Source organism: Chionomys nivalis, chromosome 4, assembly GCF_950005125.1.
Source record: "Chionomys nivalis chromosome 4, mChiNiv1.1, whole genome shotgun sequence".
NCBI classification, from domain to species: Eukaryota; Metazoa; Chordata; class Mammalia; order Rodentia; family Cricetidae; genus Chionomys; species Chionomys nivalis.
This window is the reverse complement of record NC_080089.1, coordinates 9555574-9572955: the sequence shown is the minus strand read 5'-3', so window position 1 is coordinate 9572955 and position 17382 is coordinate 9555574. Positions and strand designations below refer to the sequence as shown.

At 39.6% G+C, this 17382-nt stretch overlaps 1 protein-coding gene across 1 annotated transcript in view; it reads right to left on the bottom strand.

Moving 5' to 3' along the window:
- Positions 1-220: 220 nt before the first annotated feature.
- The window catches only part of Trpc6 (transient receptor potential cation channel subfamily C member 6), a 128838-nt gene continuing 111676 nt past the window's right edge, over positions 221-17382 (bottom strand). Inside the window, exons 11-13 of the mRNA XM_057768607.1 lie at positions 3904-3984; positions 2427-2502; positions 221-1784 (exon numbers count right to left, since the gene is read on the bottom strand). Coding sequence (XP_057624590.1) covers positions 1633-1784; positions 2427-2502; positions 3904-3984 — 309 coding nt within the window. The 3' untranslated portion in view covers positions 221-1632. The remainder of the gene's footprint in view (positions 1785-2426; positions 2503-3903; positions 3985-17382) is intronic.

Genomic DNA, 17382 nt, shown 5'->3' with positions numbered 1-17382 from the left:
ATACTTAGAAAGACAGGAGTCTGAAGATGTCTTACAGAGGCCTTGAAGTCCAGCCTAGTCATTGTTCCACAGTCCTTGACAGAAGTCAACCTCTCAAACAGCGCAACACGAAGTCTATGGATGTTGCATTATTTTAACTGGCTGATACAGCTTTGAGGGTTTTTTGGGGGGCAGGTGTTTTTCACAATTGCTAATTAAATACTACTACACACCATTTGAAGATGGACCTCTGTTTTATGAGTACAATTTGTCAATAAGAAACAATCACAAATATCAAAACACTGAATATAAATTTTCAACTGTATGCTCGGAGCCAGTTCTACAGTTGTCCTTTGATTCAGCCACACTTGGTGCTGAACAGATTTTCTGTTCTTCCCACCTTTAACCTTGAAGGGAAGTTAAAGTCATACTTCTGCTGGACTCAAAGCAGCATTGCAGTTAATGGCAGGCATCGTCTGAAGACTGTGTGTTTGGGTAAGATGATGATCCTTGTTTGTAGTTATTTAAGATACTGGTCACAGCATCAATAAGTATAACAACAATCACTTAGTGATGGAAATGAGTTAAAAATGTGTTTACATATTTGAGGAACAAAGTAGAATACATTGGGGATAACGAGTGAATGTTTGTAAATTCCCACATGGCTGCTTATAGTCAGAGGCTGAGTATCCGATTTGTCTGTAAATGCCCTCAGAAATAGCAAGGAATTGTGCTGCCACTAAACCAAAGAATTACAGTGTTTGGAATTTTGACACTATAGTAATAAAATAAGTTTTTATTGAATAGTAATTTTTGGTTACAGTTTTTAAAGCCAAAATAAAGAACTTCTTTTGCTACAAAAGAAGGCAAGCATGTTGTGTATGTGTACACACAGCTTCACATACATGTTAACGAGTGTGTGCACATGCAGAGAGAGAGAACTGGACCATGTTTCTGGCATTAGCCGAGATAACATGTTTTCATTGTTAAGTATAATGTTTTGAAACAGATGAGGCAGAAAATTGATCACAGGAATAAGCTTATTTTGTTTTGAATTTTAGACATGGTCTCATGTAGCCCATGGAATCTTACTGTGCAGCCAAAACTGACCGTGAATTCTAAACCTTCCTCTACCTACCAAGTGCTGGTGTGACAGGTGTTTGCCACCACACAGGGCTCTAAACTCATTTAGAACAGGCAGTATCCATTATATTAAGTAGTTAAATGCTAGTTACAATACTCTTTAAATAGATTCTTTTCCTCCTTATTCCAGGGTTGGAAGTCCCCAGCAGGGGAAAGAAGACGCCTAAATGGTCAGGAGAGCCACACAAAGAGCAACGTAAACCTGCCCCTGCCATCTGAGACCCATTCCCAGACACTACATGACATTCACACCAGCATAAGGGTTCCCTTCTCCCCACCCACAAGAAAGCTACCAGGAAACAAGCTCCAAGGAATCGAGCAGACTTCTTTAGAGTCTGTAATCTTTAGCTTCAACAGTGCAATTTAATCACCAAAAAGTTGATATTAGGACTCTAGATGATATAAGTTATCATTTAACATACTGTTTACCATTTCCACTTAAAAAAATAAATCAGAAAATAATATGGCTTCAAGTGGAGAAATAAATATGCATTTCCAAGGGGCTTTGCATTATCTGTGGCTTTCCTCCTCTTTTGACTGTAAGGACAATCTCTCCCCGAGTTTCCGAACAAGTTCTGCTAAGTCTTCGGTGTTCTGAGATTTTTCTTCAAGGAGTTCATAACGGAGACTTGAGATGTCCTGCTTGATTTCCTTCAGCTCCCCTGTGAAGAGGGAGAAAGAAAACAAGTCAACCATGACTCTCAATCAAGCTAGCAATTCCAAGGTAGGATAAAGACAGTCTTGTCTGTATTCTGAATCTTTTCAAAAGAAATAACTTCCCAATCAGAGTAAGTTTCTATTTCCTCAGGTAGGAAAAGTAATTGCAGCAGAGTTTTAATGATCTGGAGAATATTGCAGAGTTGGGGTAGCCACTTTCCCAGAAACCTCCCAAGGACCCCATAAAAGTAAGGATATTTTATCTACTCTGCCATCTGTACACAAAGAGCTTGTTTCCTGGTATTTTGTGGTCTTGATGGCTGTGATGAGGGCTAATATTAAACTTGACAGGATCAAGATTCTCTTTGGGAACTGACTAGCATCATCTGGACTAGTGAGGGAGTAACCTGTTAGAGGTTGGATAAGTGATGTGGGAAGATACCCTGAAGCTGTGGGCAGTAAGGTGGACTGTCCCCTCTTTACTTTGGGAAGCGTGTTGTCTCAGCTGTGCAAAAAGCTACTAACACAGGAGAGAGCTTGTGCCATGTGGCTTCCTGAGGCTCATCCACCAGGCCATTCTCTCTCACCTCTACATCAGAACACAACCCAGCTCACGCGGGAAAGCCTTGGCCTTATGCTCAACTCACCTTCATTCACCTCATCGCTCTCCTTATCAATTTGGGCCTGTAATACATATCTTTTAATGAGTCTTTTCATGATTTTCTAGACAAGAAAAGGAGAAATCCATTTCAGCATTACGTTCACGCAAACATCTCATTTGGAATAGGCTTATGGTCTACCTATCTTTAGAAGTGAGGGCTATCAAAACTGTTAAGATTTAGCCCACAAGGAATATGTATCTCCATATTTTATTTTCCTTATGAAAGCAACTGTCACAATACTTGGACTAACAATTCAAAAGTTAATTCTCAAAAAGAGGAAGACCAGAGAGCAAACATCATATACTTTGTGTCTCTTTTTGTATTGTTAGAAAGTAGAGCACAGACTTCATGTCAGATAGGTCAAAGATTTGTACAAAACTCTTGGAGGAAGTAAGGAATTAAACAATGTCCAGTTGTTTATGTCTCCACCCTACCAAGAATTGTAGCCACTTTTGATTGTGTGGTGGCTTTAAGAACCACCAGTTTCAATGTAATAAAGTATCTCTGATTCCTTGGTTTGTATATAACTATAAATATACATTAAATGCAATTTAGGAAATTCAACAATTGTGCAGGAGGTTCTTACATTGCTAACCCAAATCTTATCACATAAAGCCCAGATTAAAAGGTGATTAATACAGTCCTGATAAAGAAATTCACATAAGAATGTATTTTGGTGTGTAGATGTATATGTTTTCAGTAGTGTTACTTACAAAAGCAGAAAAAGAAACTATAAATGTCCATCAATGGTGAATTATTTTAATAAATTATCACTTCTTTAAAAGAATACATTATAGGTATATATGTTACATAATAAAAACATACACTACTGAACTATTATACACCTTACTATTAATTCATTCATGTACTATGCCACATATATTAGAGAATATTAGCATATATGAAATTGTACACATCCATATAAATATACAACCAGCAGAAAGAATTTTCACAAATAAGCCATCTTTATTTCACAGTGAGAGACTGTGAGGTGAATTGTGCTCTTTAGTTTTATTTTTAAAGATTTATTTTTAATTTTAATCATGTATATATATCTGTGTGGGGGTATATGCACAAGAGTGTATGTCAAAAAGAGGAGAGCAAATGCCCTGGACTTGGAGTTACAGGCAGTTGTGAGCTGCAGTAGGGATGATGGGAACTGAACTTGGGTCCTCTGTAAGAGCAGTGTATGCTGCTAAGTAGAGCTATTTCTCTAGCCCCTCTTTCTTGTTTTGTAAAGTTAGCCTTTTAAAGGAAGCTAGGCTCTAAGCTATGTGATTATCCACATATTCCTCATTAAGAAAGTGCCAGGCATGTGATAGTTACACCATAAGCACGGGTTAAGTGGATGCATCCTTCTGATGTTCAAAACTTATCCTGATGTTTTATTTTAACAACGTCCACAGCTTGAGAAGCTCAACATAGCGAATAGATAGCCTTATACTTTGAAGGTTTTGCTTACCTGGTATTGTCTCGGAGGACTACTGAAGCTATTTAAATGGAAGTCTTCTGAGCTCCTTATACTTGACTGTTTGTGTGACAGCTATAAAAGGAATTAGAAACCTCATTTAATTCTCAGTGTAAGCAATGTGTAAGAGATTATTAGTCACATGGGTGAGCTAATAGTCTGCTGCATTCAAATGAGCATACCTGAATTATAAAGTCATTTGTCCTAATTGCTTAGCATTCTGTCTTATAAGGTACAAGAAGTAGTCCTGAAAGGGGCTTAATCACTCTATTGCTATTGGGAATTGTGTGTGGAGCCTCGCAGACTTGGTGGCTCTCATCACATTGTCCCATGTGGCCTTCCAATAGGTAGACTGTAGTGAAAGGGGGGACATCGGGGTCCAGACATCAGCAGTCTGTCTGATTGCCACCCTCACACCTGCCCTCAGGCCACATGAGAACCCCAGGGGACCTGACCAGACAGAATACTTCAGGTGCCATGCAAGCTCTAGTTCATCCATTTCAACCTGGGGATCTGGACAGTGCCCCTTTCAGGTGTGCTCTTCACTGAAGCTCCCTGTGGCAGCACTTTCTCAGAGTAAGACAGTGAATTTTGGTGATATGCAATCAGGGTGGAGAGCAACCACATTAGTATGCTAAGACGCTGCCTGAGGACTCTAGAAAGCTTGTTCTAGAAGAAAAGTGATTTTTTACAAATAAACATGAGGACTTGAGCCAAGCAGAATACCTCTAAATCCGTATATTGTGGGTATAAACTGTCTTCCAATGGAATAAAACCTCTCCAACCATCTGCAAAGCCATTCATGGTTTACATTCTCTGGTGACATTTCAGGGCCCATAAGGGAAGTTCATTTCTTTAACCTCCGTGTAATGATTTTCTCATACCACTATGCTGTACTCAAACAGCAGAGGAATCCTCATCTAATTTGTGAGCTAGCAGGGTGCAGTAGCACACGCCTGTAGTCCCAGCTACTTAGGAGGCTGAGACAAGAGGATTACTTGAGTCCGGGAGTTCTGGGCTGTAGTGTGCTAGGCTGATTGGGTGTCCACACTAAGTTCGGCATCAATATAACAAGCTGCTAATACAGGTAGAACTGTCTTTCAAATTTCCTGCTTTGTGGAAAAGTGTCCTGGATACTATGGGCCTTTAGGCTAAAGATGGATGCCCCAATGGTGCAAAAGAACTTTGGGTGACTATCCAGGCAACAAGATGTCTCTGTTATTTCTAGAGTTTTGGAAGTTGCTTTCAATGCACTTCCTGTTTACTTAAGTAATATTAATAGTATATCTTTCTGGAGTCTTTGATGGAGTTAAAAATAGTTATAGTTTTCCTTAATTATGATAAAAAATAAAGTAAATAAAATTATTGTAACTGTAATTCTTGCTTGTTTTGTTATATGTAATTTTACTATGTTAAAGTTAAATCCTTTTTTATTTAAACAGAAAAGGGGAGGTGATGTGGGAGTTTCCTCTGTGTGCTGTGATTACCAATAATGAATAAAGAAACTGCCTTGGCCTGTTGATAGGGCAGAACTTAGGTAGACAGGGAGAACTGGGCTGAATGTTGGGAGAAAGAAAGGTGGAGTCAGAGAGATGCCATGGATCTGCCACCAGAGATGTACTGAAACTTTGCTGGTAGGCCACAACCTCATGGTGATACACAGATTAATAGAGATGGGTTAAATTAAGATGTAAGAGTTAGCCAATAAGAAGTTAGAGCTAATGGGCCAAGCAGTGTTTTAAATAATACACTTTCTGTGTGGTTATTTTGGTTCTGGGCAGCTGGGACAAACAAGCGGCTTCCTCCAACACAGGATGTTGCTATTAGCCCCTACCCTGTATAACAAACTCAAATATCTCCAAATCAAACGCATCCTTCTGGAAGGTCAGTGGCAAAACCATTCTGATGAGGAACAAACTAATAGACTGATGATACATGAGCTGGCTGATATTAATTTATGCCAATACTTTTGTCGTTAGTTCTTCATTGGGAGGTAAATATGTTAATTCAGAAAAATAGTATTGTTAATTTTCTAATATATCACAGGCAACTGAACAAATCATTTTTTAACTGAATAAGCCAATAAGATAATGTGCAAGAGAAAATGTATACAAATGCAAAGAGGCATTGTGACCACTTGGTGGCACAAAATCCTAACGTATCATCTGGTCCCATAGCCAACTGCCCAACCAGCTTCAGGTCTGAAGAGCTGGGACAGCAGCGTGTCTGCCCTTTAACTCATACAAGGGAATTCAGTTGGCAATCTGAAGAACTTTTGAAATTTAGAGATGTGGCCACAATCAAGGCACAAGGGACTGAATGTAAGCTTTGTTCTTACTATTTGTAAATATTCACTCTCTTCAGTTGAGAACAAAGCATGTCCTGCTCTTTAAAAAACTTTTATTAAAATATTTTGTCCATTTTTGGAAGACATGACGATCAAATTCACGGGGTTGTGCTTACAAGGTAGGTGCTATACCAAGAACTTGCATGCTCCAAGTTCACTTCTGCATTCTTTTTACTTTTTCTTTTTCATTTCCTATTTGATATTAGCATTTTATCCTACAGACCATAGGATATGCATGATGGATATTAAATAAATGTTCATTATTAATTTGGAGAATAAAGTAAGCTCCCATCTTTGAAATGCCCTGCCTTCCTGGACACACAGACAATTTTGGAAGTTTGTCTTGTCCTTATAAGAATTAAATTGCCAGGACCCCAAAAAACCACAAAGAAATAAGAAGGTGGAGGTGATGTGCTCAAGCCTCCTAGAACACAGATTTGAGATGTGCGCTGTTGGCAAAGCCTCCTGCTTTAGAACTCAGAGGCTATGGACAAGGATTTTGACTGTCACTTGTCTAAGGCTAAAATATAGACAAAGTACTTCATGTCTCAGAGTTCAGAGGCCTCAGGCGTAGAATAGAGACAATAATATGTAAAAGAAAAGGTGTATGGATTTTGCAGCCTGGAATTGTAGGTATCTGTTATTCTTGTAGAAAAGCGTATCTACCACATGCTCTGGAGCCTAATTATAGATGGTCCTGGTCCAGTTGATATGCACTGGGGAAACTCTGTAAACACTGATGCACCCAAGGCCATGATTAAGTCACTTAAAGAATTGCATAATGTGGCTCCCCCATAATATCTTAAAGTCTTTCCTTTTAGACAAGTTCTTACCACATTGCCCTAGGTGGTCAAGGACTCACTATGTGGACCAGGTGGGCCTTGAGCAGCAATCCTCCTGCCTCTGCTACGTGAGCATTGGGATTAGAGACATGAGCTACCACACAAGGCTTCCCCAGAACTTAATGAATACACATTTCCAGGACTCTCTGTCATATTTTAATGTATAAAGGAAATTACATGGGAATTTTCACAAGATCATATAGAAAGACGTTCCAGCATTTTATCTGCTTGCTTGTTTGGATAATTTATTTTTAAGTAGCTCCTGCCCTAAGTAGTGGCTAAAACCACAATTCCTCAATTCCTGGATGTATAACCAGTAAAAATTATATATACATACATACATACATACACTGAGTCTGGGGCAGAGCAAACTACCCAAAAGCATAAAGCCTTCTGTGATCTGTGATATCAACAGCCTCCCAGTGACCTGTGCTGAAACAGGAGCAGAGTAGGCATTCAAGACACCATTCTGCATCAACAGTGTTTAAGTGTGTAATGGTGATGACAGGGGCTGGTTTTCACTTACACTCTTCTTCTGCACTGCGTGTCTGAAAAGCTAACACTAGCCTCCATCAAAGCCAGGAAGTATTTGAAATAATGTATGTGACAGAAGATGAGAATGTCTGCTCTGTTAGCATTGAAAAGAACTTTTACTTGGCTTGCCCTGTTGATTTTTTGAGGTGCCTGGAATAAATAAGAAGACAGTGTTTACATAGTTAATTAAATACTGTGACCTTCCAACAGTCAGAAGAGGCCTTGGATGAAGCAAAGACTGCTGTCCTGGAGGCTGACTCTATGAAACAGTCTGAGCTAAGCTATTGGGTGATATAGACTAAAGCATGGAAGTTTGAATCTGTACCTATAGGAGAAGAGCATGTTCCCAGAGGAACATCATTCAGCAGCACTGGGAAAAGGTTATTTTCAATATAAATGGCTAATTCAAAATTATTTTTCTCAAATAAAATCATTTGAAACCAAAAGCTCACATGATAAGGATAATGAATTTTTGTCTTGATTTTAGTATCTGGGAGGCAAATGTCAAAGACAGCATGGAATTTTGAGATCTATCCATAATTACATGTATGAACATGTCACACAAAACATCATAAAACAGAAAGTGGGAAGTAGCCTTGAACACATTGGCACAGGAGACCACTTCCTGAATATAACACCAATAGCACAGACACTGAGATCGACAGTGGGACCTCCTGAAACTGAGAAGCTTCTGTAAGGGAAAGATCACAGTCAACAAGACAAAATGACAGCATACAGAATGAGAAAAGATCTTCACCAACCACGTATCTTGTAGGGACATAGCCCCACCCATTGGGGGCGTGTTCGCCTCGGGCTAATGTTTACGGATAAATCTGCCGGGCGTGAGCCCAGCAGCCCTTTTCTTTTGCTCCGCTTTTCCGGTACACCGCGGGAACCTTTGGTCCTGTAAGTTTATTTCCTTATTAAAGCTGTATATATCTATATAATCTGTCTACATTCATTTGCGCCACCACATTTGGCGTCCCAACGTCGGGCTATTTTGCCCCCGGCACAGGGGGGGCGCAAGCTCCACCTTTCCCGGCTAGTTGCCTGAGCTCAGGAAGGCGATTTACAGCGCGCTCCCTGCTCGCTTTCCCTTCCCCCACTCCAGGCCACTACAGTCGCAGAGCAGCGACCCCCCACAGAGCAGTTAATAGCTCCCTGCTTCTTCCAAACCCTCACTGCCTGATTTAAGTGAAGCACCCGCGGTTTTGAAGTAAAAGCCACCAAACCCCTTCCCTTAACAGGCAGTACAATAATTTTTGTTTTGAGTTAATTGTTTCAGACCGGCTCTGGCTTAGACCACGTGGACTCAGGTGCATTTCTTTAGCCACCACTGGCAGGAAAACTTCATTACAGGTACATAATTTTCTTTTATAAATAAGAAAAATGTCTGAAAACATTACCATTCAAGACTTTAACAGCCTTTTCAGTTGTACCATGTGGGAGATTTTACAAGAAGTGTCTGTCAGCCCACAGATATGGATCTTTCTGGGATTCGTAGTTTTCCTTGGTACTGTATGGTTTGATAATAGAAATATGATAAAGTCTTTACGAGACGAGGTTGAACGTTTAAAAACAATTGAGAATGACAACAATCTTCTCAAAAATCAGTTTGAAGTTCTCCAGGCAGAGAACAGATCTTTGTTTAACACAACTCGACAAACTGAAAAAAATTTAGAAGAGGTACAGGCTGATGTTAAGGAGAAATTCATTACTGTGGAAGAGGGAACAGCTGATTTGGATCGTAAGCTTCAGTCCCTTTCTGAAACATTAACGGCTGATATTAAGGAGAAATTCATTACTGTGGAAGAAGGAACAGCTGATTTGGATCGTAAGCTTCAGTCCCTTTCAGTAGGAACAGAAACATTAACTGAGAGAATCAAAACTGCTGAATGTGACAATCGGATTTTGTCTAAAGCTTATGACAGATTGACAGAAAGATTATCTATACAAGAAGGCACGGTATATGCTATAAAACTTATGTCCAAAGATGAGACATTATCTCTAATGGACAAACTTCATACTTTAGAATCCTCAATGAAGGCTTTAGAACATAATTCTGGACAGGAGATTCAGACATTAAAGAAGGCAATGGTGAATAGAATTGAAAAGATTGAGGAATTTCTAAATTCTGAGGAAGAAGAGCAAGAGGTAGAAAGGCATATTTTAACTAAATCTGTGGGTAAATCCCTCCGGGACAATTCCCACAAAGCTCTACCTACAGTTCTACCTGCCTTTCCAGTTGTAACAACTGAGAAAGTAGTTGGTTCCAGAAACCCTAGGGTCATCAAGGAAGATACATGGGAACCTGTCCGTATGAATGATCTCAAAGAAATTAAACAGGCTGTAATGACTTTTGGAATGAATGCCTCTTTTGTTAAAGAGATGCTAAGATCTTGGGCCACGACGAATAGGGTCACGCCCAATGACTGGTTTCAACTGAGATCTGCTGTCCTTGAGAGTGGAACGCAATTGAAATGGAAATGCTTATTCAGGCAAGAGGCTAGACTTTTAGAACAGCAGGAAAGAGCAAAGGGAATTGAGATTTCCATAGATCAAATTTTGGGAGAGGGGCTATTTTCTGAGCCTCAGGAACAAGCTAATTTGGATGAAAACATACTCTCCGTGTGTACTACAGCAGCCTTAAGGGCTTGGGACAGGGTGCAAGACCCAGGACAGAGGATGGAATCATTTGTCAGAGTTAAACAGGGTCAGAGAGAACCCTTTAGTGACTTTTTACAAAGAATAACTAAAGCTGTACAAATAGGGATATCTGACCCAGAAGCAAGACGTATAATGATCGAGACTTTGGCTTATGAAAATGCAAATGTGGAATGAAAAAGGATTTTGGGACCTTTAAAGCTCAGATCAGCGCCATTAGAAGAATGGGTCTTGCATACACTAGATGTTGATACATTTGACTATGGCACTGAAGCATGGGTAGAAGAAGCAATTTCCAATGGTAAAAGGAGAAATCAGAATACCAAATGTTTTAATTGTGGCAAAATGGGTCATATGAAAAGGAATTGTAGACAACGGATTTTCAGAAATAATAATAATGCATCTTCTAGAAATAACAGAAATAGGAGGACTCAGCCTTCAGGTTTATGTAGAAGATGTGGAAAGGGCAGACACTGGACGAATGAGTGCAGGTCTACAAGAGATAGACAAGGCAACCTGATACAGACGGGAAACGTGAGAGGGGGGGCCTCACAGGCCCCCATGGCAAACATGGTTCAGTCATTTCCAGTTACTACAGAGAACATGACTCGTCAGGACAATTAGAAAGCCCCATGCCTACTGTTGCAAGCAATAATGATCAGAAAGATGAGTTCCGTGTATTTTGGCAAACTTCTATAAATGACCAAAGACCAAAGCTGAGAGTGTGTGTAAATGGCATTTTTATTACTGGCCTGCTGGACACAGGTGCGGATGTAAGTATCATTACCCCAGAATCTTGGCATCCATATTGGCCTCTTCAGAATGTAAATGTTCAGCTCCTGGGAATTGGAACCCTATCTCGAGTAAGGCAGAGCACGAGATGGGTTGAATGTATAGGTCCAGAGGGACAAATAGGAAAATTAAGGCCATATGTAGCCAATATTGCAATGAATTTATGGGGTCGTGACCTATTACAACAATGGAATACCCAAATTAACATTCCTGCTACTTCTAGAGCCTATATTTCTGGGGATAATATTAAAAGATATTACAAACGGAGAAAACCGGCCATTCGGGCTGTACAAGAACAAGCAATTGATGTCCCTTCAGAGATACCAACAGCCTTGCCTTTAAAATGGTTGACTGAGAAACCAATATGGACAAAGCAATGGCCTTTAGCTGAGGAAAAGTTACAGGCTTTAGAACAGTTGGTACAAGAGCAATTAGATGCTGGACATATAGAAGAATCTACCAGCCCTTGGAATTCTCCTGTATTTGTGGTTAAGAAAAAATCAGGTAAATGGAGAATGGTGACAGATCTCAGGGCTATCAACAAGGTTATTCAACCTATGGGCCCTCTGCAATCTGGAATTCCTTTGCCCTCTTTATTGCCAAAAGGATGGCCTCTCATAGTTATTGATTTAAAGGATTGTTTTTTCACTATACCTTTACAAAAAGAAGATAGAGAAAAATTTGCCTTCACAGTGCCTACTTATAATAATTCTCAACCTTCGAGGAGGTACCACTGGGCCGTCCTCCCCCAGGGTATGTTAAATAGCCCCTCCCTGTGCCAATATTTTGTGAATCAACCATTGCAAATAATACGCAAGAAATTTCCCAAATCGATAGTATATCATTACATGGACGACATTTTGTTATCCGATTCAAACATGGATACCTTGAACAGACTGTTTGAAGAAATAAAAATACTTTTACCAAAATGGGGATTGCAAATTGCTCCTGAAAAGATTCAGAAGGGAGATTCTGTTAATTATTTAGGTTATAAAATAGGTTTACAAAAAATTAAGACACAAAAGGCACAAATTCGGAGAGATCGCCTACGGACTCTTAATGACTTTCAAAGACTATTAGGGGACATTTCCAGTCTACGGTCAGCTATTGGGATAACACCTGATCTAATAATTCATTTGAACAAAACCTTGGATGGTGACAAAGATTTAAACAGTCCCAGAGAATTAACAGCTGAAGCAGAAAAGGAACTGGCGATGATTGAGGAAAAATTACAACAGGCACATGTGGACAGGGTAAATCCAGAGCTCGACTGTATTCTCGTCATACTACCATCAAAAATTTCCCCTACAGGAATTTTAATGCAGAGAGATGATATTATCTTGGAATGGATCTTTTTACCACATAAACCAAGTAAGAAACTGAAAACTTATGTAGAAAAAGTCTCTGAGTTAATTATAAAAGGCAAGTTGAGACTTCGTCAACTAGCAGGCATAGACCCAGCAGAAATTATAGTGCCTTTCACTGCTGATGAACTAAAGAAATTATGGGAAGATAATGAACCATGGCAAAGAGCTTGTGCTAATTTCTTGGGAGACATTAATAACAACTATCCAAAAAGCAAGAGGCTTAACTTCATAAAGAGAACTTCTTGGATCCTTCCTCGAATCGTCCGTGATACTCCAATAACTGGAGCCCGTACGTTCTATACTGATGCCAATAAATCAGGGAAGGCAGGTTACAAATCAGAAGACTTGGGTAAGGTGGAACAAAGTCCTTATGATTCTGTCCAGAAGGCAGAATTATATGCCATTCTTATGGTGCTAAGGGATTTTAAAGAACCTATTAATATAGTTACTGATTCACAATATGCAGAAAGAGTTATTTTACATATTGAAACTGCTGAATTTATACCTGATGATACAGAACTAACCTCTTTGTTTATCCAGGTGCAAGATTTGATTAGGAACAGGCTTTGCCCTATGTACATAACACACATCCGATCCCATACGGGTCTGCCAGGTCCTCTAGCACAAGGTAATGCAGAAATTGATCAATTATTGATTGGTAGTGTGCTACAAGCCTCTGAATTTCATAAAAAACATCATGTTAATAGCAAAGGTTTGAAGAAAGAGTTTTCTATTACATGGCAACAAGCTAGGGAGATTGTAAAGAAATGCCCTACTTGCTCTTTCTATAACCAAACGCCACTGCCTGCAGGGGCTAATCCAAAGGGCACCCAAAGGAATGAAATCTGGCAGATGGATGTGTTCCACTTTGCAGAATTTGGCAAATTAAAATATGTTCATCACACCATTGACACGTATTCAGGCTTTCAGTGGGCAACGGCCTTAAGTTCAGAAAAAGCTGATTCAGTTATCACTCATTTATTAGAAGTCATGGCTATCATGGGTATACCTACACAAATAAAGACAGATAATGGTCCTGCTTATGTCTCTAGGAAAATGAAACGGTTTTTTGATTATTACAATATCAAGCATGTTACAGGTATACCATACAATCCTACAGGTCAAGCAGTCATAGAAAGATCAAATCGAACTATAAAGGATATGTTGAACAAACAGAAAGGGGTGGACAACACCCCCAGAAATAGGTTACATAATGCTTTGTTAACCTTGAATTTCCTCAACGCTAATGAGAAGGGAACATCGGCTGCAGAAAGACATTGGATAATGGAAAAGTCTACTGAACTAAATCAACCAGTTTATTTCAAGGACGTGCTGACCTCACAATGGAAGCCAGGAGATGTGCTGCGTTGGGGAAGGGGATTTGCTCTTGTCTCCACAGGTGAGGAAAAATTGTGGATTCCAACAAAATTGATAAAGGTTCGTTTTGATGAAGAGAAGCCAGTTGGGAAAGATAAATAACAATTCAATCACATGGATGGCAATCATACTGATGGTAAGTAATACAGATAGGTTGGGGGTAGGGTTCTCTTCTTATCTCCACAGGAAAATATCCATCTTCAAAGAATTTAAGGTACCCCTAATATTTAATTACTGATGGAGGGACTTGTTCTGTAAGTATTAATTTATATATATATATATGTCTTAAACTTTCTTTGCTTTTCCTCATATCTGTGTCTTTCTTTATATGTCAGTATATGTCCTTGTTGTTAATGTTTACATTTCCCATAACAAGCAACAAATTTTCCTACAGTAATCTTTGAAGTTTCCAGGATGAAGATGGGGCCCCACAACATCAACTTCATCTGGTTTTTATGACGTCATGAATTTTTTTTTTTTTAAAGCGCTAATATTAGACCTGTTTTTTGGTACCAACTACAAGAGACAATTTTGAATGGTGCACATTTTTGACAACACTCTGGTCGGACCTTCTCAAAACGCTCTGAGACTAGTTATAATTTTCTTAGGTCAAAGGTTAATTTGGGAATTTTACCATCATTTGCTTTCACAGGACCCCCTAAGAAGAACGTCGCCCCCATGTCAGCTAGAAGCAATCTTAGAGGACGACATCCCCTCTCCCAACAGAGTTTGCCCTCAGGGTTGGGGACATCTTTTAATGGTTGGTTTAGGGTTGAGGGGATGGGATGATATTTTTTTTTTTGAAACAAAAAAAAAAAAAAGAAGAAGAGGAAAAGAAGGGGGTAACTGGTTTTTTGGGATGATTGGTATTTGTGAATTACTGTTTATAGAAAATTGTACTGGTACTGTTTCTTGTATACTGATATGTTGAATATTGAATGTGAGTGTTCCTACCTCTATTTTTGTATGAGTATGCTTATAACTTTGTCTATATTGTATTGATACATCTACCATATTACATTGTACATTTCTACCTCTGATACTATGACATTGTTTACAGTTGAAGATCATTGTCTTCATGTATTGCACAGTTGTTTATTCTTTTAGTCTTCAAAGTTAGATAGGTATTGAGAATTATATGTTTGTCATATTTATTTTTAAGTTTATCAGGTCTTTTAGTTACATAGAGATTATATTTAGTATAGATAGTATGATCTTCAGCCTCTTCGAAGAGCTGTAGAAAATGGCCTTTAATCTAACCTAAAATTTCTATGCCAAAGAGGCACAATTACTCCTGGCAACACCACTCTACTCCCGAGAGAACGTTGAGCACCAAAGACACTCCACTGGGAGCTTGTCTTCTTGGCAGAACTGGCCTTTGGGTTAAGAAAAGCCCATACCTCAACTTCTGACAAAGATACAGAATATCCCTAAGTGGATGAAACAGGATTGTCTTATCTTGCCAAGACAGGGTAGGATAGTCCTAAGAAAGTTCCTTGCCTTTAATAATGGTATGCCAGTTATGTTAGGCCTTAGCCAAAGTTGGTTGACTCAACATTGCAAACGAGACTTTGGGTGATTGCCCAGGTAGTCAGTTGTCTCTGTCAATTGTTGCACATTTTTGGATATCTCTCGATTGTTAAGTAATATTTATTCCCTTCTCAGATCTTTGACGGAGTTGAAGATTATATAATTGTAGTTACTCTCTATGTTATTTAGACTCCTTGAGATAGAATGTTTAGCAAAAGTTTTGTTCTCAATATTGTTTGTTATATTTATTATTTGTTATTATTATATATAGTTGTATTTGGTTTGGTTCTATCTTATTTAGACAAAAGGGGGAGATGTAGGGACATAGCCCCACCCATTGGGGGCGTGTTCGCCTCGGGCTAATGTTTACGGATAAATCTGCCGGGCGTGAGCCCAGCAGCCCTTTTCTTTTGCTCCGCTTTTCCAGTACACCGCGGGAACCTTTGGTCCTGTAAGTTTATTTCCTTATTAAAGCTGTATATATCTATATAATCTGTCTACATTCATTTGCGCCACCACAGTATCTGACAGAGGGATGAACTCCAAAATATACAAAGAAATCAAGAAAGTAGATATCAAAATACCAAACAATCAAGTTTAAAAATAGGGTACAGATCTAAAACAGAGAATTCTCAGCAGAAGAATCTCAAATGGCTGAAAGGCACTTAAGGAGTTGGTCAACATTCTTAGGCATGAGGGAAATGCAAATCAAAACAACTCTGAGATACCATCTTACACCTGTCAGAATGGCTAAGATCAAAAACACTAATGGAAGCTTATGCTGGAGAGAATGTGGAGTAAGGGAAACATTCCTTGTTGGTGGGAGTACGAATTTATACAGCCACTTTGGAAATCAGTATGGCAGTTTCTCAGAAAATTGAGAACCAATCTACTCAAAGGATACACACTCGTACCACAAGGCCATTTGCACAACTATGTTCATAGCAACATTATTCATAATAGCCAGAACCTGGAAACAACCCCTCAACCAAAGAATAGATAAAGAAAATGTGGTACATTTACACACTGGAGTACTATTCAGCAGCAGGAAAAAAAAAACACATTTTGAAATTTGCAGGCAAATAGATGGAACTAGAAAAAAATCTTGAATGAGCCAGAAAGACAAACACAGTGTGTACTCCCTCATAAGTGGATATTAGACATAAAACAAAGGATAACGAGCCTAGAGTCGACAACCCCAGAGAAGTCAGCAAACAGGGAGGATCCTAAGAAAGACATACATGGATACCCGTGGCAAGAGGAAATAGACAGATCTCCTAAGTAAACTGAGAAGGTTGGGGGAGGGGGAGGGTAGAAGTAGAGTAGGGAGGAGAATAGGGCAGGGGGGAGGAGAACATGAGGAACTGGGAAGATCAAGTTGGGGGAGGGACGGAGAGGGCGAGCAAGGAGGGAGATGTCTTGATAGAGGGTGTCATTATGGAGTTAGCAAGGAACCAGGCACTAGGGAAATTCCCGAGAATCCACAAGGATGACCCCAATCATGAATCTAAGCAATAGTGGACACGGTGCCTTCCTTGTAAGAAGATTGATGACTACCTTAATTGTCAACATAGAACTTTCATCCAGCGACTGAAGGAAGCCAAAGCAGAAATCCACAGTTAAAAACTGGACTGAGCTCTGGGAGCCCAGTTATAGAGAGGGAGGATCAGTAACATGAGTAAAGGAGTCAAGATCATGATGGGGATATCCATGATACAGCTGACCCAAGCTAGGAGAACTCACTGACTCTGGACTGACACATGGGGAGCCTGCATGGGACCAAGCTAGGTCCTCTGAATGTGGGTAACAGTTGTGTGGCTTGGACAGTTTGTGGTGCCACTAGCTGTGAAACCAGTATTTATTTCTAGTGCATGAACTGGATTTTTGTAGCCCATTCCCTATGGTGGGATGCCTTGCAAGTCTAGTTATGCCAAGGAGGGCCTTGGTCCTGCCTCAAGTGATGTGACAGACTTTATTGACTCCCCATGGAAGGCCTCACCCTCTCTGAGAAGTGGATGTG